Raw genomic sequence first — 26,644 nt, 5'->3', positions numbered from 1 at the left:
GAGTCCTTTGGGAGAAGGGCGGTATAGAAGTGTAATAAAATCTAAAAATCTAAATCTAAAATAGCAAAATGTTCTTAGAGACCATCCGTGTCTAGTATCAGAGAGTGAGACTGGTTTCCTTCCTGGCGTCTTTATGGGCTACCCAAATTATTTGACCAGCCAATGCCAGAAATGGAACGCTATTTTTTTGTGGCCCAAGAAAGCAGAACTTCTCTATTCTTGTAACGCGTGGGTGAGATGGGAAACAAAAGAAATTTAATAATAAATAAAATAAATAATTAAGATGCAGCTGACAGAAAAACAAATACAGGTAGTTTTTGGTTAACTATGGTAATTGGGTTCAGATTTTCCATCGCTAAGCAACAGAGCTGTAAAGTCATGTCATGTGATCATGCTGCTTAGCGACAGCACTTCCGGTGCTTCTTGTGGCCGTCATTAAGAGAATCCTGCACCATTGTTAAGCACAACTTCACATAATTACACTTTGGGATCTCGTGCCAGCTGTTCCATTGACTCTGCTTGTCAGAAACCAGCAGTGAAAGTTGCAAATGTCGATCACATGACTGTGGGATGCTTCAATGTCATAATTGTGAGCCGGTCACTGAATGCCCGGATTGTGATCATGTGATCTTGGAGATGCTTTGACGGCTGGAAATTTAAGAGCTGGTCATAACTGTCACTTGTTCAGCGCTGTCGTAACTTTGAGCAGTCACTGAATAAGTGTTTGCCAAGCAAAGACCACTTCAGGAATGAAATGCTCCCGGTTCGGACCAGATCGCCTGATCCGGTAGCAATGGAGGCGGGTGATTCGGCGAACCGGTAGCAAAAATCCCTGCCCCCCCCCCATGCTCAGCTGAGTCCCGCAATCATCAGAGGCTTTATTTTTTAAAAAAAGCATTTTTACTACAACCTCTTTGGCCGAAAAAATGCTTTTAAAAGTAAAAATAAGCCTCTGATGATTGTGTGGCTCAGCTGGGATCGTCAAAGGGTTTTAAAAGAAAAAAAACCCCTTTTTTCTTTTAAATGCCTCTGACGATCCAAGCTGAGTTGCCTGATCATCAGAGCCTTTTGAAAGCATTTTTTTACAACCTCTTCGCTGAAGAGGTTGTAGAAAAAATGGTTTTAAAAGTTAAAAAAAAAATGGTCACACCCACCCAGTCAAATTACCCCCCCCCACCAAACCACATCCGCAGAACCGGTAGTAACAAATTTTAGATTTCACCATTGGACCACTTGTAAGTAGCAAAATAACGAGTGTCCACACAAGGAGGGAGTCAACAAAATTAAGAGGGCACCCACAGCTTTGCAATCAAACCCAGCCTCTTTTTTACATGGTTTTGCACTTGTGGGTGTCCACAAAGCTCTCTGGATCTTTGTGGATCCCTCTTCAAGCAGATGGCCCCAATGCAGTTTACACAAGAGGCTCAGCTACATGGAACATGGAAAATGAATGAAGCTCCAAAGGGGAGAATGAAAATGAAGCCTATGAAGAAAAAATTGGGCTGGTTGCCCTTTACTCACATCTTCCCTCGGCGTGGCAGGCTCAGCTCCTTCTGGACGAAGAAAAGAGAAAATAAAAGAGTGTTTACATCGCTTCTGTATTACCCATATCTTGTTTCTTTGCCTTTGCTCAGACTCCCCAAATCTTAGCCTGAAATGGTATAAAGTTGGTGTGGTATAAAGTTCCCCACTTGAGCAGTGGGGGTTAGACTAGAAGACCTTCAAGGTCCCTTCCAACACTGTTAACCTTTTGCTCTTTTAGCTTCCTGCTGGCCTGAATGGATGAATGGGAAAAGTGGTAAGTGTTTCTCTTCACTCGACAAATGAGGGTTATTCAAGATGCAGCTGACTAGCCTGACTAGGTGGCTCAGTGGCTAAGACACTGAGCTTGTCGATCAGAAAGGTCAGCAGTTCGGCGGTTCAAATCCCTAGTACAGGTCTCCTGCGTGAGCAGGGGGTTGGACTACATGACCTCCAAGGTCCCTTCCAACTCTGTTACTGTTATCTTCCTTTCCTGGGATTCTTGCGCCAGATTTTTCAGCAAGAACATGCTCTTTGTACTTGTTAGGAAAGGAAAGAAATACACTGCTTATGTTCCAGAGCATTCCCTCTATACAATCTTTGTTCAGGTCCTCAGCTAGCAATACTTACTGGGTGACTATGAGCCAATTTCTCTCATTCAACCCTGCCTACCACCGTATTGTTGGATAAAATGAGAGATGGCTTCTACACTACAATATTCCTGCAGTCAAGTAAAAATAAACAAGAAGAGGGAAGAACATCTTGCTGTAGATGGAATAAATCTACTACCAAGGTGGCTAGTATAGAAAACGTCAGTGAATGGGCTGAGGCATCCAGTAAGCTTGGATTAACATGTTTTCTGATTCATGCTAGATAATGTCTAGATTCCCATAGGACCTTAAAATCTATAGAATTCCAACTTAGTCTAATATAGCAAATTTGTAAAAAATTCAGACTGGCATAGGGAACCTATATTTGTGCATCTGGAATGGGTGATGGCTAGCATGTCAATTTGCCTTTTTCCATGAGAAAGAGATGAGTTAAATGGAGTCTTTCAAAAGTCCTGGATTGTAAAAGCAGGAAGCACTTCCTTTGGGGGGGGGGGAAATGGGGAGAGATACCTAGGGTTGCATCAAGTCTAATCTTCCCCATGATGCTCTACGCTGTATGGCCCAGCCTCAAAAAATGGGCAAGGCAAAGCAAAACCTACATTAATTGAATTTAAATGTATTATATATTCTTTAATTTCCCTCTTCTTTCACATAAAAATTTCAAATGCAAATTACCCAGGAAGCCATCTTTAAAAAAAATGGGGGGGGGGGGGTGCAGAGGACTAAAATGCTGTTAAATAGCACTTAGCTCCCAGCTGCCTGCAATTACTGCAAGTTCAAATCTCACCAGGCTCAAGGTTGACTCAGCCTTCCATCCTTCCAAGGTAGGTAAAATGAGGACCTGGATTGTGGGAGCAATAAGCTGACTTTGTATAAAAAAGAACACCGCTTGGGGGGGGGCAAAAACCCTACTAAGCAGGTATATACAAAAGTATGAAGGCTATTGCTTAACGCATTATAAGCCGCCCTGAGTCTTAACTCCCAATTAGCAAAGAAAAGGTTTAAAGCAGAAATCGTACAAGTTAAGAGCTAACCAGTACTTACAATCTTTTCCCCACTTTCTGGCTGTATTCTCACAACACGCATCACCTGATTACTGAATCAGTCCATTTTCTGGGCTCACACACAATATCCTGGATGGTCAATTAAGCAATGGGCTGGGGTTTACATAACTGTCAAACCACAAAGAATCTCACCAAGACAACTAATCAAGATTAGGAAGCTGTGTAACCTCAACTGAACTGATAAAGCTTGTTTGTGAAAAAAGAGCCTTTGAGGCTTAGGATCTTGATTTTGAGTCCCAAAGACTCTTTTTCTGTCCCAAACTCCTCTAGCATATATGAATTCACAAGTAATGGCTATCAAGTGGAGAACAGAATTCATCCACTCCTAGGAAGGATTCTCTTCTTCCAGAAGGAGGACTGGCTTCCAGGAATAATTTCTGTTACTCCAGGAATAACAGAATTCACTGAATCTGGAAACAGGAGTGGGCATTTTCAAAATATGGTAGGGCAAGAACAGACAGATATTCTTTTCATAATGCCACTAATGGATAGGAAACTTCCTGCTTAATTAAAAGACAATTCAAAAGAGCATGAAAGTCATCAACTCACAGATAAATGGTGGCTGAAAACTGAAGATGTGTTCCAGTGGCCCTTTTCTTTGGAATTAACTTAATTAATGAGACTGTGTGAAAATCTAGCTTTCTTATTTGGGAGTTGCTGTTAGAGTTTTGACAGACATTTCAAAAAGTGCCTCAGGGGTATTTTTTAAAGTCTCCATGGGCTTTTAGGAAGAAATTAATGTTTATTTCTAGTTCCTAAACACCCAAAAATAACTCTGAATTTTTAGTAACTCTTTAAAAAGTGGATTGGGAAAGATGATCTTAATCCTTTATCACAAACCAAACTGGAAGTGGTTTTATTTAAGGGTGGAATATAAACATTTTGAAACAGAACAGTATTTGGTGACACAAAAAACTTCTCCCACAATTAATGAATCAGTCCAAGGTGACTGTGCATTGTTTTTGTTAAAATGGAATAATATCACAAGCCCTTTGGTACACAATTCCCTACTGTGTTTCCTTCTCTTCTCAAATATATTGTCAGAATTTGCTGTAGAGATGCTGTAGAGAAAAGGGGAAACTGTTGCCTTTTCCAACAAAATCCTGGGATCCTTATCAAAAACAAGGAAGTTTTGAACGAGAAGAAGAAATATAAAGAAAATGTTGGCTCCTTTCACATACCAAATAATAAGCCAAATGTGGTATGCTCGCTTTTGGTTTAAGGTCAATTCCAATCCAAGAGACAGACTTGATTTTTAGGCTTCATGATAATAATAGTAATAGGCAAAGCCAGGGCAAAAACGAAATAACATTGGCTTGGCTTTGTATTTAATTAAAATTAAGCACAGTTAGAATAGATACCCCCCAGCCATATGTCTAATAATTTCCCCTTCACATTAAAATTTCCACTTTGGTTAAGACTAGAAGTCTCTGGTGACCACAGCTGGCTTCATTGCCTGTGTGTAGCTCCAGGGCCCCAGAATGGCTTAACCACCATATGATGTATGAACTTAGCCATTGTTATATTAGTATCCAGCTCGCACATTTCATGCACAAAGTGCATTCACTGAGAAAAGTACTCCTAAGCACATGCCTATGCAGTGTCTCACGAACACCTTATGTACCCAATGCTTAAAAATGCTCAACTTTCATGGAAGAACTCTTAAAGCTGCCTTTTTGCTATTCATTTTTTCCTCCAAAGCATCCCCTTCCAATGCTTTCTTGCTTTTCAACCATTCTGGGATGGCAAGAAACTGCAGGAAGCGTTTGCCATGGCAACCAATGATGTCACACTCCACTTGCCACTAGCTGTGGAACAGCCTGACTTAAGAAAGAGGTGGGTGTAGCCTGAACAATCCTCATCTCAGATTCCATGCAAGGCCTGTCTACACCCAGAATGCCCTGAAGTTCCAAACCAAGAAGCAGATGGTGTAATTCTGGGACTAACCAATAATTGTATCTAGATCTTCTTGCATCATCTCCATTCAAGGCTACTAGTTATGATGTCTAAAATGAACCTCTCTATTCAACACCAGTTGACTTTAGGGTCAAATGGGGACAGCAGTTCCTTTTTGTGGTCTGGGAGCTTCTGAATAGCAGGAAGTTGATTATTGTGGACTTGGATTGGAAAAATCTATGGGAAGGAGGAGGAGGAGGAGGAGGAGGAGGAGGAGGAAAGGGAAGGGAAGGGAAGGGAAGGGAAGGGAAGGAAAGGAAAGGAAAGGAAAGGAAAGGAAAGGAAAGAAGGGAAGGAAAGGAAAGGAAAGGAAAGGAAAGGAAAGGAAAGGAAAGGAAAGGAAAGGAAAGGAAAGGAAAGGAAAGGAAAGGAAAGGAAAGGAAAGGAATCTTGTAACAGTTTTGAAGAGGTCCATCAACAGGGCTACAGATATCAATGTCTGAACATCAGTTCCTCTGAGAAACAGTAACGTATCTCCCTCCTTGGGTGTGTGAGCTTCCCAGAGGTGTCTGTCCAACTAGGGTAGAAAGAAAGTAAGATGCTCAGCTAGAGCAGTGGTCCCCAACCCCCAGTCCGCGGACCGGTGCCGGGCCGTGGAGTACCTGGCACCGGGCCGCGCAGCGGCCGGGGGACATGAACGCTGCAGCGCACGGCCCAGGAGCCTTTGCGCTGCAGCGTTCATGTCCCCCGGCCGCTTTTGCGCACTGGGCCGTGCGCAAAAGCTCCTGGGCCGTGGTCCCACCCCTGCGCGCGCTCAGCGGGCCGCGGCGTTAAAAAGGTTGGGGACCACTGAGCTAGAGAGAGATTTTGGGAAGGTAGAGAGAAAAAAAAGAGACAGGAGTATAATTTGGGCAAGTTCTTTCCTAGTTTCACCAGCTCTTACATGATTGTGGACATCTTTGCCTGCAACCTCCACCCAGATTTGAAAACAAAAAAAAGGGGGGGGCGCAAATAACCCTGGTCTTCTTGCTTGCTCATTGCTGTCAGGTCCATGTTTCTGTTTCGTGGCTGAGATTGGTCTCTCAGTGACAGGCAAAATGTCACTGAAGCCCTTGAAGCTTTGATCTCTGAGGCTTGGACTTCTCCCCCAGGACTCTCAGCCAAGCAGTGAGGCACGTGAAATGCCAAGATAAATTTCTGTCGCTCTCCCATGAGTTAAATCAGGCAGGAGAGGGTGCAGAGGGGGACCGTCTGCCTTGTGCTCCTGGGAGCTGCCAAGACCAATAACAGCAGGACTCTGCCCTTAAGGTAACTCAGTGGAAGCAGCTTGCTTAACCCTTGCAGGGCACTTTCTCAGCAACCAGAACTGCCTTGGTGGATGATGAGAGCAAAAATTCTTGTCTTCTCCAGAGCAAGCAGGAAAGGGATGATTTGCTCCCAGTTTATTTGGGGAGAAGATACAAAGGGGTTACTTAATACCTTTATCCTGAGTGTCTATCATCTAGACCAGGGGTGTCAAACTCAAGGCCCTGGGGTCGGATCTGGCTCACGGGATGCTTAGATGCTGCCCTGGGAAGGACCGGCCAGCGGTGCCTCTGCCAGCGAAAGTTGAGCTCAGGGGGGGCCCTCCATTTTCGCTGGCAGAGGGCTAGCAAAACAAAATAAAAATAAAACAAAAGGAGAAAATCCCCTTTTGCATTTGAACATCCAAGAAGGGATAGGAAAGGAGAAAGACAAAGAAAAAGAAAAAGAAGGAAATATGGGAAGAAAGCAAGGAAGGAAAAAAAGGAAAGAGGGGAAGGAAGAAGAAAGGAGAATGAAGAGTCTTGGTACTACAGTGGTTTAAAGCACCCTGTTATTAACACAGCTGCCTGCAATTTACTGCTGGTTCGAATCTCTCCAAGGCTCAAGGTTGACTCAGCCTTCCATCCTTTCTAAGGTAGGTGAAATGAGGACCCAGTTTGTGGGGGCAATAAGCTGACTTTGTATAAATATACAAAAGTATGAAGGCTATTGCTTAACGCACTGTAAGCCGCCCTGAGTCTCCGGAGAAAGGCGGCATATAAATCAAATTTAAAAAAAAAAAAAAAAAGAGTGAAGAGTGAAGGAAAAAGAAGAAAAGGAAGGAAGGAAGGAAGGAAGGAAGGAAGGAAGGAAGGAAGATTATAATGAGAGAGAGGGAGGGTCAGAGGGAAGTCCTGCTTTAGCACTTGGCCACCACAGGTGCCCCCCCAACAGGAGTGACATCAAGTTGGCCATGCCCCCCTGGCCACGCCCCCCACCCCCCCAAGGTCAAACACAATCCTGATGTGGCCCTCAATGAAATCGAGTTTGACACTCCTGATCTAGGCCATGGTTGTTCCAAAAGGCATCTGAACTTTCTTGCTTTTTCCCCCTGAAAATGTTTCACTTCTCATCCAAGGAGCTTCTTCTTCAGAAGCTTCTTGGATGAGAAGCGAAACATTTTCAAGGGAAAACCCAAGAAAGTCCACTTGTCTTTTGGAAAAGCACCGTTGGGACTTTACCCTGAGTAAAAACAGTGCATTTAAGAAGGACAGCTGGCTTAAATTCAGAAGCAGTCTGCTAGTGATCAGGTATCTCTTTAGCTGCCTGCTGGTGGGGAGGGAGAGAGAGAGGCAAGTGGCAGAAAGAAGATAAAGGGAAGAAAGAAGATGTGATAATGCCACTCATATTCATCATTAACTTCACCCAACAGTATGGAGTTTTTGACAGATAAATCATGAACAGTGTGCTATAGGGCAGCAGTCCCGAACCTTTTTGGCACCAGGGATGGGTTTCGTGGAAGACAATTTTTTCCATGGACCGGGGGAAGGGTATGGACGAGGAGGAGCGTGCAACTTAGATCAGGTGCTTGCGCAGTTTTGCCCACCTGCCGCTCACTTCTAGCTGTGTGACCTGGTTCCTAGCAGGCCACAGATGCAGCCTGGGGGTTGAAGATTTCTGCTATATGGTATCTGGGCTGAACAAATCTATATGGGCGCTAGATGGCAGCAAAGAGGTGTCATTATCTGTATTTCTCAGCTGGATCTCTTAGTCCAGATATGGTAGCTGTAAATAAACATCGTTTTCGGATGAATGAGGCCTTTGAGGAGAAAAAAAAAATAAGTTCCACTTATCTTTCATTTTTGTCACAAATCTGCAAAGTAGATTAGCTAAACTTTCCCAAACTGGAGCTTTTCAGATACATTGGACCACAGCTTCCAAAAATCCCAACCAGATAGGTGCCCAGCATGTACGGTATATAAAACACAAATCTCAGATCTGAAACTCTTCAGTCATTGTCACTGTTCAGACATTTTAGCCATGCTTGGTATACCATCCCACTGGCCCTGTGGATCTTCCAATTTTCTATTCCAGGAGTCTCCAAACTTGGCAACTTTTAAGACTTGTGGACTTCAACTCCCAGAATTCCCCAGCATGCAACCATTAACACTGATGAAGTTACCTAATTTGTATTTTTTTTATATGCACCAAAAATGAATTCCTTATGTGTCCAATCACACTTGGCCAATAAAGAATTCTATTCTATTCTATTCTATTCTATTCTATTCTATTCTATTCTATTCTATTCTATTCTATTCTATTCTATTCTATTCTATTCTACTCTACTCTACTCTACTCTACTCTACTCTACTCTACTCTATTCTCTGCAAAAATAAACAACGAAGCTCAGACAGCACCAAGGACCCCTCCTTTCAAGCTTGAGCTAGAAATATTCTCCTTTGTGATGACAGCAGAATTGCTATCATTGCCCTCTCACAGAGCTTGGAGGCTTGGGAGTCTGGATGGGGGACAACAGGCTGAACCCTGGTAAGACTAAGTGGCTATGGAAGTGTGGAACTTCAGGATCTGGGAGTTCTGGATGGGGTTGCACTGCCTCAAACAGACCCTGCGCACAATCTGGCAGTTCTCCTAAACTCAATGAGCAAGTGGCAATTGTGGCTAGGAGAATTTTTGCAGAACTTCATGTTATGCACCAGTTGCATCCTCTCCAAAATCATGGAGGCCCTGCACTCAATCACTCATGCTCTGGTCATCTCATGTTTGGACTACTGCAATGCACTCTACATGGGGCTATCCTTGAAGATATTCGGAAGCTACCGCTGGCACAGAATGCAGCAGTGTGGACAGTTCTTGGAGCCCCCTAAGGAGGCCCACGTAACACTACTGTTGCATGAAATGCACTGGTTGCTGGTTTGTTTCCAGGTTCAATTCGTGTTGGTTATCACCTTTAAAGCCCTTTATGGCATGGGTCCAAGCTACCTGAGGAACCATCTCAGAAGAGGCATGCTGCAGACCCCATCAGTCAAGGAATTTCAGCAGCGGAGTCTAGGAAAAGAGTCTTTTCTGACCTGGGTCTCGCCCAGGGGTGAAATCCAGCAAGTTCTGACAGATTCTGGCAAACTGGTAGCAGAAATTTTGAGTAGTTCGGAGAACCAGCAAATACCACCTCTGGCTGGCCCCAGAGTGGGGTGGGAATGGGGATTTTGCAGTATCCTTCCCCTGGAGTGGGGTGGGAATGGGGATTTTGCAGTAGTCTTCCCCTGCCACACCCAAGTCACACCACGCGCAAACCACGCCCACAGAACCAGTAGTAAAAAAAATTGGATTCACCACTGGTCTCGCCCTTTGAAATATAATGACCCTCAAGGTGAGACCTGCCTCCCCTCACTTTCTTGGCCTTCCAAAAGGGCCTTAAAACCTGACTCTAATTGGTCTGGGGCCCCAAGAAGGCATCCCACTCAGAAGGAGGTGGCTAGTACATTAAGAAGATCCCACTTCCACCCCATTTGTGTGTTTGTTCCTTTATCTACTTTTTGTTAACATTTCATGTTTTAATTTTTAATGTCTTTAACATGCTCATTGTTTTATATTGTTGTTTTATGACGCGGTAAACCACCCGAAGTCATTTGACAGTGAGATGGGTGGCACATAAATTTAATAAATAAGCAAACATGCATTTCGGGAGCTATTTCATTTAGCCCCATTTTAGCTTGTTCATATCAGCTCTGACTCTTAGCTGTTAGGTTTCATTTATCTAAAGTTATTGGCATTTATAAATATTGCTGAATATGCAGTTTCAGGCCCCTGCCTGCATTTATTTATTTATTTTTGCTTTAAACGAATAAACAGTAAATGATTGAAAAAGATCTACTCCTGGTGCATATTTACAGAGCAAATACTTCGATGACTTAGGACCCGTGATCTCAAATACTGGATACTGGATATATAATGGTTTTTGGGGGGGGGTTGTGTGTGTTTTATTTTTAAATGCATTGTAAGCTGCCCTGAGTCTCCGGAGAAAGGCGGCATATAAATTGAATAAATAAATAAATAAATAAAAATCAGAGAGTAGTGGATGGAGATGGCTCAGCCACCCTCCCACCTTAACTGAAGTGGCCAAATCTTCTCTATTTCGCTGGTGCCCCAGAAAACACTGGACTGAACCAAATTCTCAAAGCCACTAAGAAACCAGGAATTTCCTTCCTATTCCTCCAAGGATTTCCAGCATGCTTCTCTTCTTAGGGTGGGGATCGCCACAACATTCCCTGCGCTTTTCTGCGCTTTTCATCCACTTTTCAAGGCGTGTTCTTCATTATGGCGCAGCCCCGATGGGGAACCCCATATAAAAAAAGCAGAGAGGGCAGAAAAGCCACCGAGCGTTTCGACTCCAGACAGCCGGAGGCACCCCGATCCCGCTTGCCCAACGCAGGAGCCAAAGGGGGAATCGAGCGGGAAGAAGAGGAGCGAGTTGCTTTTTTCGCTGCAGCTCACCAGCGCCCCTTACCGCCAGTCGTTGGGAACGTCCAGCCGGCACGAAACACGCCCCGCTTTTGCCACGGTGCTCTCCCGAGCCCTTCCCGGCGAAAAGATGCCCACGCTGGTAGACCCCCTCGCCCACCCACGCACCCAGCCACCTTCTCAGTGCCTTCCTTGCACACTCGCCTTCTACTTTCCTCCCCCCCCCCACAATCAATTCTGCCCCCTCCCTCAGGCACACCCTGCAAAAGCGCAGCAGATCGGTTTGCAGAAAAGAGACCAGGAGATCTGCGGGCGCGCCTAGTGGGGTCTTCAGCTAGGAATCGAGGGAGATCCTTTCCTCCTCCCCGGCGTATCTGGTTTTCTTAGGTTCTGCCGCATCTTTATACCTGCCCGCGATGGCTCTCCACTCTCCCACCCTCCTCCTCACCTGCAGCCCTCGGCGCCTCAAGATGCTGGATTCGTCCATGCTGCCTCCTCTTCCTGCTCCTGCTCCTCCTCCATGCCTCTCCGAGCTCGTCCGCAGGGTGGAAAGTGGTCCCGACGCTTGGAGGAAAGGCCGGACCGTGCGGGAGGCGGAAATCCCCCGGCCTGCATTGGCTGGTGGGGAATCAGCTGATCTGATCTTTCCCTTGTGGAGAAAAGGAGACTTGGAGCTCCCGGCGTGTCAGTCGAGCCCTGCAATAACTAAGGTGGAGGGGGGGGAACGGCAGAGACAGGCGCGAGGTAGCCGTAGGGATGGAGAACTGCGATTCCCAAAGATCACGGCAATCAGAGTAGAGACGGAAGGGACCTTGGAGGTCGTCTAGTCCAACCCCTGCTCAAGCAGCAGACCCCATTCCATTTCAGACAACTGGCTGTCCAGTCTCTTCTTAAAAGCCTCCAGTGATGGAGCACCCACAGCTTCTGAAGGCAAGCTGTTCCACTGGTTAATTGTCCTCACTGTTAGGAAGTTTCTGCTTAATTCCAGCTGACTTCTCTCCTGGAATAGTTTCCATCCATTCTTTCTTGTCCTTCTTTGGAAAATAAGTTTCCAAATTCCAGTGGTGAAATCCCAATTTCTTTACTACCGGCTTGGTGGGCATGGTGTGGCTTGGTGGGCGTGGCAGGGGAAAGATACTGCAAAATCTCCATTCCCGCTCCACTCCAGGAGAAGGATATTGCAAAATCTCCATTCCCACCCCATTCTGGGGCCAATCAGAGGTGGTATTTGCCAGTTCTCCGAACTACTCAAAATTTCCGCTACCGGTTCTCCAGAACCTGTCAGAACCTGCTGGATTTCACCCCTGAAGTTTTTTTTTTTTTTAATTTGATTTATATGCCGCCCTTCTCCGGAGACTCAGGGCGGTTTACAATGCATTAAGCAATAGCCTTCATACTTTTGTATATTTATACAAAGTCATCTTATTTCCCCCACAAACTGGGTCCTCAATTTACCTACCTTAGAAAGGAGGGAAAGCTGAGTCAACCTTGAGCCTGGTGAGATTTGAACTTACAGTAATTGCAGACAGCTGGTGTTAATCACAATGCTATCAGTCTGCTGAGCCATCAGGCCCTCTTGGTGGCTCAGTTGACCCATCTTCTTCTTTCTCTAGCCTGGGCATACCCAATTCCTGCAACCGTTCTTCATCTGTTTTAGTCTCCAGGCCTTTAATCATCCTAATTGCTCTTCGCTGCACTTTTTCCAAAGTCTCAACATCTTTTTTGTAATGCGGTGACCAAAACTGGATGCAGGATTCCAGGTGTGGTCTTACTAAAGGCTTTATAAAGCATTTGTAATACTCCATGTGATTTCGATTCTGTGCCTCTGTTTATGCAACCAAGGATCATATTAGCTTTTTCAGATGCTGCCGCATACTGCTGGCTCACGTTTAAGTAATTGCTCCCTAGAACTCTAAGATCTCTCTCACAGTTACTGTTTTTGAAAGAGGCAGCCAAAGATATTTCAGACCAGGGTGATTCTTTTATGCCTTTTGCAATTTGCACCTATATTCCTCTAATGAGGTGGGGAATAGGGCTTTCTCTAAAGAAGAGCTCCTGAAGTGGGGTGCCTTGACTTGGCAATCTCAGGAACCCCTCAGTTGACAAATCCTTCCTGCCTCTCTTGCAAAAGGAGCATTGATAATAAGGCTTGCCTACCTGGCAGGTCTGGTGTAAAGATCAAGGGGTGGGCAAACAGCCCTTTGCATTGAAAGCACACAAGATAAAGCTGCTTCTACCACAGCCTCCTCTAACTTCTAAAAAAACTTTAAAATTTTAACTTTTAACTTTTTTAAAAAATATCCAGCCTTTATTATTTTTATAAATCACTCAAGATTTATCTCTAATACTCCTTCCTCCTCCTATTTTCCCCACAACAATAACCCTGTGGATTGGGTTAAGAGAGAATCACCCAGCCAGCTTTCATGACTAAAGCAAGACTAGAACTCACATTCTCCCAGTTCCTAGTCTGGTACCCTAACCACTAGAGACCAAACTGGGATGAATGGACGTCACCCAAAGTGTGCAGTTTCTATGTCTTGAATGAAAGAGTATTTTGTACTCTGAGGCAAAGTATGAGAAAAAGTCCTTGCTGCCCCATTTCACAAATTTGATTAATTAATTTGATTTCAGTTGACTGTTTCTTAAATTCCTCCAATGGAAAATGTTCTCACATCCTGGATTTACATCAGGTATAGCAAAGCATCTCTAGAATAACAGGTAACCATCTTTTTGCCACCTGAAAGATTGCTCTGCTCTCTAAGGTAGACCCAATCCTGGGAACTAAAGATTTATTGTGTACTATACAGAGGTAGACCTCGACTTGAGACCACAATGGAGCCCAAAATTTCTATTATGAAGCAAGACAGTTGTTAAGTGAGTTTTGTCCCATTTTATGACTTTTCTTGCCAGAGTTGTTAAGTGAATCACTGCAGTTGTTAAATTAGTCAAACTGTTGTTAAGTGAATCTGGCTTCCTCATTGACTTTGCTTGTCAGAAGGTCACAAAAGGTGATCATATGATCCTGGGACACTGCAACTGTCATAAATATAAGCCAATTGCCAAGATCCAAATTTTGATCATGTTACCCTGGGGATGCTGCAACAACAGTCGTAAGTGTGAAACACGATCATAAGTCACTTTCTTCAGTGCCATTGCATCTCTGAACATTCACTGAACAAATGTGATACAGGCTACCTGTATAGCTTTCATTGTGTGACTGCACAATATATCAGAATCTGAATCTGATGGTTTGAGATTACAGTCTGTAATATTTTAAGATAGCATAGCCAAGGAGAATTGCAGCCTGAATACAGATGAAGGGCAGTAGAAAGGGGAAGTTGGTTAGACTCTTGGTGAGCTGACTTAGCATAAAGCAGTTTCAGTTTCCAACTCAAAAGGCATCATTTTGAGGAAACCTCTGCCTTCTGACATCTATCAGATTAGACCTGAGCTGCATGTTGGTAGCCTGCTGGAAAAGGCAATCCCACCCCCCTCCCCAAATTGTCAGCTCAGGCCAAAACCCAAGTTTGTTTAAGTTGTTGCTCATTCATTCAGTTACTTCTCATTTTTTGTGATATCACTTCACCAAGTCAGTATCGGTTTTACTAAGTTCTCATAAGCTCCTGCTTGAGTCATCAGCTATAGTATCTCCCTAGTATGTTGGATTTTCAGTTTCCTTTCATTTTTCCAAGCAATAGGATCTTTTCCAATGACTCTTGGCTTTGTTTTCTGTGTCCAAAGTATCTAACCTTTAGCTTCATTCTTAGTGCTTCTAGTAAGCAGACTAGTTTTACTTAATCTAATACCCTGTTTCCCTGAAAATAAGACATCCCCTGATAATAAGCCCAATTGGGCTTTTGAGCGCATGCACTAAAATAAGCCTCCCCCCGAAAATAAGCCCTCCCCAAAAATATTTAAACACAGAGCTGGAAATCAGGTAAGACAGCAAGAGGAGCCCCATCTTGTTCCACGCGCCCCAAAATAGTAAGACCTCCCCGAAAATAAGGCCAAGTGCTTATTTCAGGGTTCAAAAAAATATAAGACAGGGTCTTATTTTTGGGGAAACACGGGTATTTATCTATTTATTGTACTTATAAACCTTCCCAATCAGTGTACAACTAAGTAAAAAAAACCACTCTGGACACTGTACAGCAAAAACAAATCAAACATTAATTATTTCTTCTTATCCATCGAAGTTAGTCTCAAAAATTTCCTAGCCCCACAAAATCCTAGAAACCAGGAGACTGTGAATTCTAGTACCACCTTAGGCATGAAAGCCAGTTGGGTGACTTTGGGCTAGTCAATGTCACTCTCAGACAAAAACAGGCACTAATAATTTTTCATGCACTTTTTCTATTGATCCAGCTTTCCAGCCTTATATTTCAATTAAAAAAGAAAAAACCCAATAGCCTTGATAATGCATGCATTTTTGGTAGGTACAATGTCTCTGCAGTGCCCGTGACTACAATTTTCATAGTCTCCCAAGTTGGAGATGGGTTGTTATTTCATAGTTGCAGTTTCCATTCCTGTCAATTTTTGAAGCTAAGGAAATAAAGGCTCTGCTACTTCCTGCTGACTGTACTGGGTTGCTATTTTCAATTGACATAATAGAACACAGTAGATGAGGGTGTCAAACTCAAGGCCCAGAGGCCAGATTCAGCCCACGGGGTACTTAGCTCTGGCCCATGGAGCTGCCCTAGAAACAGTGAAGGACTGCCCCACAGTGCCTCTGCCAGTGAAAATGGAGCTCAGGAGGGCCATAAACGGCCCTCCCAAGCTCCATTTTTCTCTGGCAGAGGGTTGCAGGAGGCCGTCGCAGCCAAAAACGGAGCTCGGGAGTCTGTTTTCGCTGGCAGAGTGCTCAGGCCACCACAGGCGTCCCTGACACGAGTGACATTGAGCTGGCCACGCCCACCCCGAGGTCAAACACAACCCTGATGCGGCCCTCAATGAAATCGAGTTTAACACCCCTGCAGTAGATTAAACAGCCAACTGCCTTTTATAGTCTACCTTCAATGAGAGATTTCTTGGGTCTTCCTTGCTTTTAGCTGTTCAAGTGGTATTTCTGGGGTTGCTGATGTGTCTCCTGGAAGTTTTAATTTCAATGGCTCGTAGTTCAGCTTTTTTCATGATATATTCTGCATGTGTTAAATTAGTAAATGGGTGTTATACAACCCTGCTACACTCCTTTCTCAGTTTGAAATGTTTAATTTCTCCATATTCTTAGTCTTTAGCGGCAAAGGATCAAAGGAGTCTGGCAGCAGCTTTTTTTAACCAATAAATTTAGTCCGAAAAGGTATCGATTTAAAGTAGGGTTGCCAGGTGTCCACTATTTGAGCGGACAGTCCGCTTTTTTCACATTATGTTCACTATTTTTTTTCACAAAATAGTGGACATTTTTTTTATTCAAAAGCTTTATGATGAAATGGTACCTAAGTTTTGCGAGTCAGAATTCCATGAAGTTTTGCGCCATGTTCCAACACATTGGTTAAGTTTGTTTAAAGCGGTCGAAAGACTTATTTTAAACTGGATACCTCTAAAATCGTATTTTATTTCTCTTGGATCTGATGAGTGCCATAAGGTTATCTGGAACCTTATTTCGGATCAGGAAAATGAACTCGCAAAGGACGATGAACCAACAATTTCAGAATTGTATTTATATTTCACGCACTTCTTCATGTCAATAATGCAAGACACCCTACTGAAGCTGGAAAGCAAGAAAATTCTTGCATGTGATCTTCACATTATCATATGTAAGCTGCGTGATTCTTTGCAAAAAAAAATACGATGAGCAGTTTTTTGGAATGAAAGTTTTATTTGCCTTACGTAAAAAACATTTGCCTGAGAATGCCATGCAAAAGTTCAAGAAAGAAGCCGTCAACGTGTATCAAAGAGCCATTGCGTACCTAGAAAAGTGGTATAATTTCACCTATTCAGTATATGAGACGCTAAGTTGTTTCAATCTAATTGATCACAATAATCTTCCAACTTTAGAAGAAATGACGAACATCTGGTTATTATCACCATGGCGAGAAGAACTTCCACCCAACACTCTCTTTGATGAAATTTCTGCCTTAGAAGAAGTTTATGTTCATCTGCAGGGCGATTCATCCCTTGATAAGTGGATGTACTTTTTCAAGAAAGAGCCAGCTCCGAGTTCACTGAAACTGTTCCAGTATTGTGTATCAATTCCGGTATCAAATGCAAACGTTGAATGAATTTTCAGTGTCATGGGAAATTTGTGGACTGACGAACGTAACCGACTGCTTGTACCATCAGTTCGAAGTGAACTTTGTATATTTTTTAATATTTCTCAACGTTGTACTGAAATTAAAGAATTATTCCTTAAACACAAAGAATTGATCAAAGCTGCACAGTCAAATAAAAAATACACACGACAGCAAAGTAAAATGTAATTTAATATTTTACATATTATTATATTTGATGTTTTGAATTTTAAGTAAAGTTTTGAAGTGATTATTTTAATACGTGTTAAAATGTTTGTAAGAAAATATATAATTTAATTGTAAAAATTTGTTTTATTTTTTTACTACTTAAACACCCCACCCACCCCGCTTGTCCGCTATTTTTTGGAACCAGACCTGGCAACCCTATGTCTTCTGGAAGTTTTAATTTCAATGGCTCGTAGTTCAGCTTTTTTCATGATATATTCTGCATGTGTTAAATTAGTAAATGTGTGTTATACAACCCTGCTACACTCCTTTCTCAATTTGAAATGTTTAATTTCTCCATATTCTTATTCTCTAGTGGCAAAGGATCAAAGGAGTCTGAGAGCAGCTTTTTTTAACCAATAAATTTAGTCCAAAAAGGTATCGATTTAAAGGCATCAATTTTCATAAACTGTAATTCATTTCATCAGATGTGTTTAGTGGCTAGACTATAATTGTTGCTAGTCATCATGTACATTTTTGTATATGTGGCACAAGTGGCACAAAGAGCCATATTTGTTGTGGTCTACACAGTTAAGAGGGTTAGTATAATCAGTAAGGCAAAGCTAGATATTTTGAGGGAGCTCCTTTGTCCTTTCTATTACTGCTTGGATGTTAGCAATGTGATCCCAGGTCAATCAATCAGAATAGATCTGAAAGGGACCTTGGAGGCAGGGGTGGGTTCTACTTACCTTTACTACCAGTTTGCAACGGGATCGCGCGCACTTCTGCACATGCGCAAGTCGCTTCTGATGACATCAAGGTCAGTGGGCGGAGCCTCCTGCCGGTTTTACTACCGGTTCTATAGAACCGGTCCGAACCAGGGGCAATCCACCACTGCTTGGAGGTCTTCTAGTCCAACCCCCTGCTGAAGCAGGAGACCCTATACCAGTGATGGTTAACCTTTTTGCCATCGCGTGCCAAAAGCTGGGGGAGTGCGGGGTGGTCATGCATGTGCATGCCCACACTCATAATTCTACGAGCCCTGCCCCCTTGCGCATGTGCATGTGATCTGCCATGCTCCCCCCCACTTTTGTCATGTGATGGCACAGTGGACCTGGTAGGCCTGTTTTTCGCCCTCCCCAGGCTCCAGAGGCTTTCTAGGAGCCTGGGGAGGGCAAAAACAGCCTTCCCCTCCCCAGAGGCCCTCCGGAGGCCGGAAACAGTCCGTTTGCCAACTTCCGGTGGTCCCAGAAGGCTCGAAAATCAGCTGGCCAGCGCGCGCATGCATGCTGTAGCTCAGCTAGGGCAACGCTTGCATGCCCACAATATGACTCCGCGTACCACCTGTGGCACGCGTGTCATAGGTTCGCCATCACAGCCCTATATCTTTTCACATAGGTGGCTGTCCAGTCTTTTCTTAAAAATCTCCAGTGATGAAGCACCCACAATCTCTGAAAGCAAGCTATCCCCACTTCTGAATCCAGCTTGTAAATCGAGCTGGATCTTATTCTATATACTGCATTTTTAAAGTCTGGCCTGCACTCTTGAGCATTATCTTATTAACTATGAAATAAGCACAGTTGTTTGATAGTTTGAGCATTCTTTCCTACTGTCATTCTTAGATACTGGAATATCAATTGATCCTTCCTGTCCCATAGTCACTGCCCTGTTTTCTATACTTCTCGATAAACTATATCACATCACCTGCACCTCTTGTAAGAACACCTGCAGCTTTGTTCTTAAATACAGGTAGACCTTGACTTACAACCACAATTGGGACCGGAATTTCTGTTATTAAGCGAAGGTGGTTGTTAAGTGAGGTGCGCCTGATTTTACAACCTCCTTTGTCATAGTCGTTAAGCGAATCACTGCAGTTTTAAAATAAACCAGGTGATTGTGAAACAAATCCAACTTTTCCCATTGACTTTGCTAGTGAGAAGCTGGCTGGGAAGGTTGCAAATGGTGACCACATGACCCCCAGGATGATGCAATCATCATAAATACATGCTGATTGTCAAGTGTCAAATTTTGATCACATAACGGGGGGGATGGTATAATGGTCGTAAGCACGAGGACTGGCTGTAAATTACCTTTTTCAGTGCTGTTGCAAAGTTGAACGGTCACTAAATGAAGGGTTATACATTGAAGACCATCTGCATACCATATTTTCTAGGCCCAATTTAACTTCACTTTCCAGGATGTTCATCTCTAGTTCCAGGGGTGCCCATAGGGTGTGGTTTTAAAAAGTCAAGTTGTGTGATGGATATAAACAACGGATAGAACTTCATCTGCACCATTGTGGCTGACACCTTTGCCTTTTTAAAACTATATCCTGTGGACATTTGGTCTAATTCAGTGCTGGAGAGCAATTGTCCCATTTGGGAGCAGGGCTCAAGGGGAGAATTAGTCTGAACCTGTTACATAAACGAAAGAGGGCAAGGTCTGACCCCCCCTCCTTTCACAATTGTCCTTCAGCCTTGTCTAATCTTTCCCAGGTGAAAGCTGCCAGTCTGGGGAGATTCCTATAAAATAGGCATGCAACAATAAAGTAGCTGGTTTGAACCAGTGGTGAAATCTAATTTTTTTTACTACCGATTCTGTGGGCGTGGCTTGGTGGGCATGGTGTGGCTTGGTGGGCGTGGCAGGGGAAGGATACTGCAAAATCTCCACCCCACTCCCACCCCACTCTGGGACCAGCCAGAGGTGGCATTTGCTGGTTCTCCAAACTGCTCAAAGTTTTTGCTACCGGTTCTCCAAAACCTGTCAGAACCTGCTGGATTTCATCCCTGGTTTGAACTCTACATGCATGGGCCTGGCTGATCGTTCTTGACATTCAGTGACCAAACCTTCATATGTATTATCAACTCAGATATTTTGCCCAGTTTCATTTATTACAATCCATTTTTCGTATCTTCAATAGCTTTTTTGTCTTCTTTGATTTTTATGATGCTCATCTTTGCATAAAGTTTATTTTATTTATTTATCAAATGTACAGTATATGGCCACCCATCTCACGGAAAGAGACTTGGATAGTGTAAAGTTTCAAAAAAGTAGTTCCAAATTCATTTATGTTCCCTTCCATGGAAATCCTTAGTAAAAGATGAAAATTTTATATGATTCGAAGAGAAACCAGAGTATATATAACGTTTCCCTAGATTACTCTATTTTTAAACAAGTCCCTTATCTTTCCCATTAAACTATTGGCCTCAGTTTCTTTGCATTACTTATGTAAATGTACAGTAATTCCGTGTCTCTTCTTGTTCTTAGGAACTCAGTGTTTGACTGAGTAAATTGTCCTCTGTCTCAGATGCTTTTCTTTCTGTCATTTTTTCAAATATTTTCAACAGGTTAACAGATATTTTGCCTTCTTTTGTTTTTGTTTGTTTGTTTCAGGATGTTTCCTCCATTTTGATGATGTCTTGAATTTCATTTCAGGTTTCTTCATGCCTTTTATTTATCAATTCCAGTCCATTTTTAATCTTCATCATATATTCATTTTTCCTTAGTTTCATTTCCAGTCCCCAACCCCCAAAATAGTACATGATCTAAACTAGAATTAGCACAGATCCTGTTTTTGCTGACAAAATAGAAATTTTCCATCTCTGCTCACAGAGTATATAGACAGTTTGATTTTGGTCTTGTGCAACTGATGATGTCTGTGTACAGATGCATCTTTTAGATTGTTGGGAAAAGGTGTTGTTGTTAGTTGCAAAGTCATGTCCAACCCATCGCGACCCGATGGACAACTTTCCTCCAGGCCTTCCTGTCCTCTACCATCCCCGGGAGCTCACACCAACTGCTTCACTGACTCCATCCAGCCACCTCGTTCTCTGTCGTCCCCTTCTTCTTTTGCCCTCAATCTTTCCCAGCATTAGGCTCTTCTCCAGTGAGTCCTTCCTTCTCATTAGGTGGCCAAAGTATTTGAGTTTCATCTTCAGGATCTGGCCTTCTAAAGAGCAGTCAGGGTTGATCTCCTGTTCTGCCCCAGCTACGGAACCCAAGAAATGTAGCACACACAAAACTCCGAACAACTCCGTTTACTACAAACACAGTCTTTTTCAAATGCAGGCTATTACTAAAAATGTCCTTAACAGCCTGCCAGAAATTCCAAAGATTAGATAAAGGCTTACAATAGTTGGCAATTAGCCCAGAAACCAGGTTTGCAAGGAAAATTCACTCTCAAATGCTCAACGAACGACCAGACGAACACACGTTGTTTCCTGCAACGTTTGCCAGCTGTGTGCAAACTTAAATAGGTTAAGGGAGTGACCAATTAGCCCCAAGCCTTACACTCGAGGAGACCTTCTCCTGAGTAACCACTCCTGTCTTTTAGCAGTTCTGCGTGCTCGTGCATTGAGAAGAGGCTCCTCCACTTCAGTCTCTTCACTTGAAGGAGCCTCTGGAGGATCTGAAGGCCCTGGCTGAATCTCTGCCTCTGGCACCACATCTTCTTCAGCCTCCTCACTGTCTGACTCGAGCGCCAGCTGCACAGGCTGCTGGTGCAACACCACACCAGCCTCCTCGTCATCAGGATCAGCCACAATCCGTGTAGGCCACTGGCGGGCCACAACATCTCCTACATCTCCTCTAGGACTGACTGGTTTGATCACCTTGCAGTCCAAGGGACTCGCAGGAGTCTTCTCCAGCATCATAGTTCAAAGGCCTCAAAGGCCTGGGAAAAGGTATTTGCCTTCAAAAATTTGAATTTCCCCAATCTGATGGCCTTTGGAAAATATTTGAAAACCTGGTTCTGCCATCTTGCTTGAAGCTCACAGCGGAGCACACAGCTGTAGAGCTAGTTAGTGCCCTGAAAGCCATTCCCTTGCCTTTTAATTAATTTTAATATCACTGTTTCTAACTGTTCTTGCCCCATTTTAAATGTTTACATTCAGTTTTTTATGTTTTTAACATGTTATATGCTTTTAACACTATATTTGTACACTGCCCAGGGTCCCTCTGTGTGGGAGATGGGCGGTTTCTAAATTAATAGAGATAGATAGATAGATAGATAGATGGATGGATGGATGGATGGATGGATTGGATGGATGGATGGATGGATGGATGGATGGATGGATGGGATGGATGGATGGATGGATGGATGGATGAATAGACGGACAGACAGACATAGAGATAGATACGGTAGGTAGGTAGGTAGGTAGGTGGGTGGGTGGGTGGGTGGGTGGATGGATGGATGGATGGATAGATGAAGAGAGAGGGAGGTGAGGGAAAGAGGGAGGGCTGGATGACTTTGGGCAGTGACTCTCAGTCCAACTCATCTCACAGGCTTGTTGTTGTGGAGAAAATAAGAGGAGGAGGAAGACGGGTTAGATATGTTCACTGCCTGGAGTTATTTATAAAAATAATAAAGGTGGGAAATAAAGATAGATAGATAAATAGATAGATAGATAGATAGATAGATAGATAGATAGATAGATAGACAGATAGATGAGACAGATAGATAGAAAGAGAGATCTTCTGCTTTGCTTCCTACTCTACAGTTAAATTTCCCAGTTATACCAGATGTTTTTACTTTCAACTTGAGAATGAGGATCTTGTTTTTCTCCGCCGTTGAGTTGCCTTTGCTGGGCCCCATTTCCTGGCACCATTTGCTCTGCTGACAGTTGTTTCAGTGCCTGGCAATGTCACTAAGGCTGCTGGGTGACTCACCCATTCGGGTGTGCGGTTGTGCTCTGTGTTTCTGGGGATGAAACAGCAGTGATGATCACTGAGATGCTTTGTTCTCGCTTTGCACCTGCAGAGATCAAAGCATCTTTGTAGGACCCTTCAGCTTGACACCCATCCCAAGAACAGACCTCTCTCTGTCCAACCCAACCTATAGCTCCTGGAACATTGCTCCTTCCTTGGTTGAGAGGTTGGTTTCTACTGATGAATAGCAAAAAACACTCAGTTGTGTCAACTAGGACAGGGTTCTTCAACCTTGGCAACTTTAAGCCTGGAGGACTTCAACTCCCAGAATTCCCCAGCCAGGGAAGGAGAGAGACAGAAATGTGACTTGGGGCTCTTTGAAGATTATAAATGGAGGGTTTTTTTTTGGTAAATCTGTTTCTAATTGTGTGTTTTTAATAAATGTCTAAACACACATCAAATACTGTATTTAAGAAAAGCTTGCATACTTTCCACAGACATACATAATGAATGATGTCTTCTGTTAGCAATATTGCATGTAATAGGAGCAGAAGTCGGAGAACTCCGAAGTAATTTGTGTTATATGCATTTATTTTTTTTAAAAAAATGAATGACCGTAAGTAAAAAGCAAACGGGGAAAAAAAACAAATAGAAGGAGGAAAAGAACAAAATATATAGAAATAATTATATGTATATACATCCTGGTCTCGTTGCTAATTTATCTATGTTATTCTTGATCTTTCAAAAAATGAATTAGTATTGCTATTGCTGTGGCCTAAGTTTTCCACGGAGGTGGGTGGAAGCGGACATTGAGAAGATGAGATTTAATATAATATTAAGATTTTTAAAATGTGTCTGAAAGGGGGAAAAACCCTTTTATTCTTGTTTCTTTCTCCTTTCTTTTCTTTAACCATTAATTGCTGCTTCAGTATTTTTTAGTAAGGTTTAAACTTCAATGATTGTTACTCATTTCTGTTTAGATTGTTTTATTTTTGATAAAACAGTTTCTTTTTTCTTCAAACACCCAATTCTATGTGTTTTAATTGGCCTGGCTGGATGATATGTTAAATTTAAAAGAATTTGCTTGAATTTGGTTAGACTTCTGTTATGAATATTTTAATATCCTCTAGTTTTGGCTTTCCAAACACATACACTCTGCAAGATTTATCTTCTCCTGTGTTGTGCCAGATTGATTCTTGCCATTGTTAGTGTGTTAGTATGATTGTGACAGTCCACAGCTGTGTTTAAACTGGATGAATTAGAAATGCAATTTAATCAAGTACAAATAGCCCTCAACTTACAGCCCTTCATTTAGTGACCATTCAAATTCATAACACCACTGGAAAAAATGACTTACGACTGTTTTTCCCACTTACAACCATTGCAGCATCCCCATGGTCACATGATCAACATTTGGATGCTTGGCAACTGACTCATACTTATGACGGTTGCAGTGTCCCGGGGTCATGCGTTCTCTTTTGCGACCTTCTGGCAAGCAAAGTCAATGGGGAAGCCAGATTCACTTAATAACTGTGTGACTAACTTAACAGCTGCAGTGATTCATTTAACAACTGTGGCAAGAAATGTTGTAAAACAGGACAAAATTCACTTAACAAATGTTTTGCTTAGCAACAAATCTTTTGGGCTCAATTGTAGTTATAAGTTGAAGATGACCTGTAATTCTCTTTCAATTCAATTGAAATTGGTAGCCTTGGTAGAAGAGCCTTGGTAGTACAGTGGTCTAAGGCACCCTGTTATTAAGCTGGTTATTAAGACCAGCTGCCTGCAATTACTGCAGGTTCGAATCTCGCCAAGGCTCAAGGTTGACTCAGCCTTCCATCCTTTCTAAGGTAGGTAAATTGAGGACCCAGTTTGTGGGAGCAATAAGCTGACTTTGTATAAATATACAAAAGGATGAAGGCTATTGCTGAGCACATTGTAAGCCGCCCTGAGTCTCCGGAGAAGGGCGGCATATAAATCAAATTAAAAAAAAAAATCAATTGTAATTCACTTTCAATTCAATTATTTCACGCTTAGGTAATTAGGTAAAAAAACCGCCCTTCTCCCAAAGGACTCAGTTGACGAAGTTGAGGACTACCTGTAACAGTCAGTGCTAAATTGGCAAGGACTCTAAGCTGATGACATATTTAATTCCGCCCCCAGCTCTGCCTTCTCCTACATCAGTGGTGGTATTCAGCCGGTTCTATCCGGTTTGAGTGAATCAGTAGCGGCGGTGGCGGGAGGCTCTGCCCACCCACCCGGACATAACCACGTCCCGTTTTTGACGCTCTGCATATGCGCTCACATTTGCGAACCAGTAGCAAAGGTAAGTGAATACCACCCCTGTCCTACACATATAAATTTAATAAATAAATAAAAATTAGCTACCCAAAACTGCTTGATAGTGAGATGGGTGGCATATAAATTTAATCAATAATAAATTAATATATTAATAAATAAGGTGTGCCATTGTCTGATATAGTCTCTTGCAGTTCCAGTTGGCCAATATCTCCTCCCCACCTAACATGCAAGTGAATAAACTGGTTTTAGACAGGAACATGTGAGAAAATCTGACTCGCCTAAGTTACTCACCACACTTCTGACCTAGTTAAGGCTTTCTGCAAAGTTTGATATATTCAAAGGATGTGGCTTTCTACCCACAACAAGGTGGGGCTTCCCCCCACTCGTGAAAAAAACACTAGCACAGAATGAGATGTTTTCCTTGGTTTTAACCAAAGGAAAACATTGATTATTACAGGAATCTTTCTTCTGCTTTCTGAAAAGATAACACAGAGAACATATAGCAATAGCAATAGCACTTAGACTTATATACTGCTTCACAGTGCTTTATAGCCCACTCTAAGCGGTGTTACAGAGTCAGCATATTGCCCCCAACAAAATGGATCCTCATTTTACCCACCTTAGAAGGATGGAAGGCTGAGTCAACCTTGAGCCTAGTGAGATTCGAACTGCCAAATTGCAGGCAGCCAGCAGTCAGCAGAAATAGCCTGCAGTACTGCACTCTAACCACTGCACCACCGTAGCTCAATAATTTAGAATTTATTATAACCACGTTTTTTTCACAGAGTACCCTTTGTTTTATCCTCCAGATAGTTCAAGATTAATCTGGTATATAAACAAGATTGAGGAAGAGAAGATTATAAGAGTGCCGTTGATATTTACAATATGTTTAACCAGACCTTGTAAAGAACTGCCTAGTTTATTAGCACATGACTGGCTTGATTAGTCTTTTTGTGGCTTAGCCTGTTGTGTGTACCTTTGGTTAATGGTTCCATCATGTCTTCCATAATTCAGCAACCAGGCAAAGTATATGTTGCGACTGCAATTTACAAACCATGAAGATGAATTATTAATCTTAACCTTCCACCAAACGATGGTTGTTAACACCATTGCATGCATCTGCTAAAGGGGATCATAATTCAAAACCTGCACGCAAATCTGATTCCAGTTTGTTAAATCTCTTGCCATATTACATTTTTAAGCTTTTTTTTTTAAAAAAAACCCTTAGTTTTAAAAATACCCGTGGGCCACAGATATGCAGGCTAAGACATCGGTGAAGTCAGTGAATGATATGATTACTGAATGAAACCTCACAACTCAGAAGTTGTCTACATCAAGCTCAAAGAGAATGGGAGTTGTTCTAGATCTCACACTTGAAGGTTTTTCTTGTGAGAAAGAAGAAGCGGAGCTGTTCCTGCAAACTAGGCACACAGATATGGGGCACGCATGT

The 26,644-nt window shown here is 42.8% G+C and overlaps 1 protein-coding gene and 1 non-coding gene across 3 annotated transcripts in view; both read right to left on the bottom strand.

The window, feature by feature from the left end:
* The window catches only part of MAST3 (microtubule associated serine/threonine kinase 3), a 77,538-nt gene extending 65,781 nt beyond the window's left edge, over positions 1–11,757 (bottom strand). For both annotated transcript variants that reach the window (XM_034437567.3, XM_087894515.1), the window contains exons 1-2: positions 11,304–11,757; positions 1,522–1,553 (exon numbers count right to left, since the gene is read on the bottom strand). In XM_034437567.3, the coding sequence (XP_034293458.2) occupies positions 1,522–1,553; positions 11,304–11,342 (71 nt within the window). In that variant the 5' untranslated portion in view covers positions 11,343–11,757. The remainder of the gene's footprint in view (positions 1–1,521; positions 1,554–11,303) is intronic.
* Positions 11,758–20,269: 8,512 nt separating this feature from the next.
* Positions 20,270–20,385, bottom strand: LOC117677531 (U5 spliceosomal RNA). Its single transcript, XR_004594808.2, has one exon. It is a non-coding gene; the product is annotated as a U5 spliceosomal RNA (small nuclear RNA).
* Between the last annotated feature and the right edge of the window lie 6,259 nt (positions 20,386–26,644).

The sequence above is a fragment of the Pantherophis guttatus genome, chromosome 1 (assembly GCF_059756535.1).
Source record: "Pantherophis guttatus breed Tessera chromosome 1, ASM5975653v1, whole genome shotgun sequence".
Taxonomy (NCBI): Eukaryota; Metazoa; Chordata; class Lepidosauria; order Squamata; family Colubridae; genus Pantherophis; species Pantherophis guttatus.
This window is presented reverse-complemented; position numbering and strand designations above follow the sequence as displayed.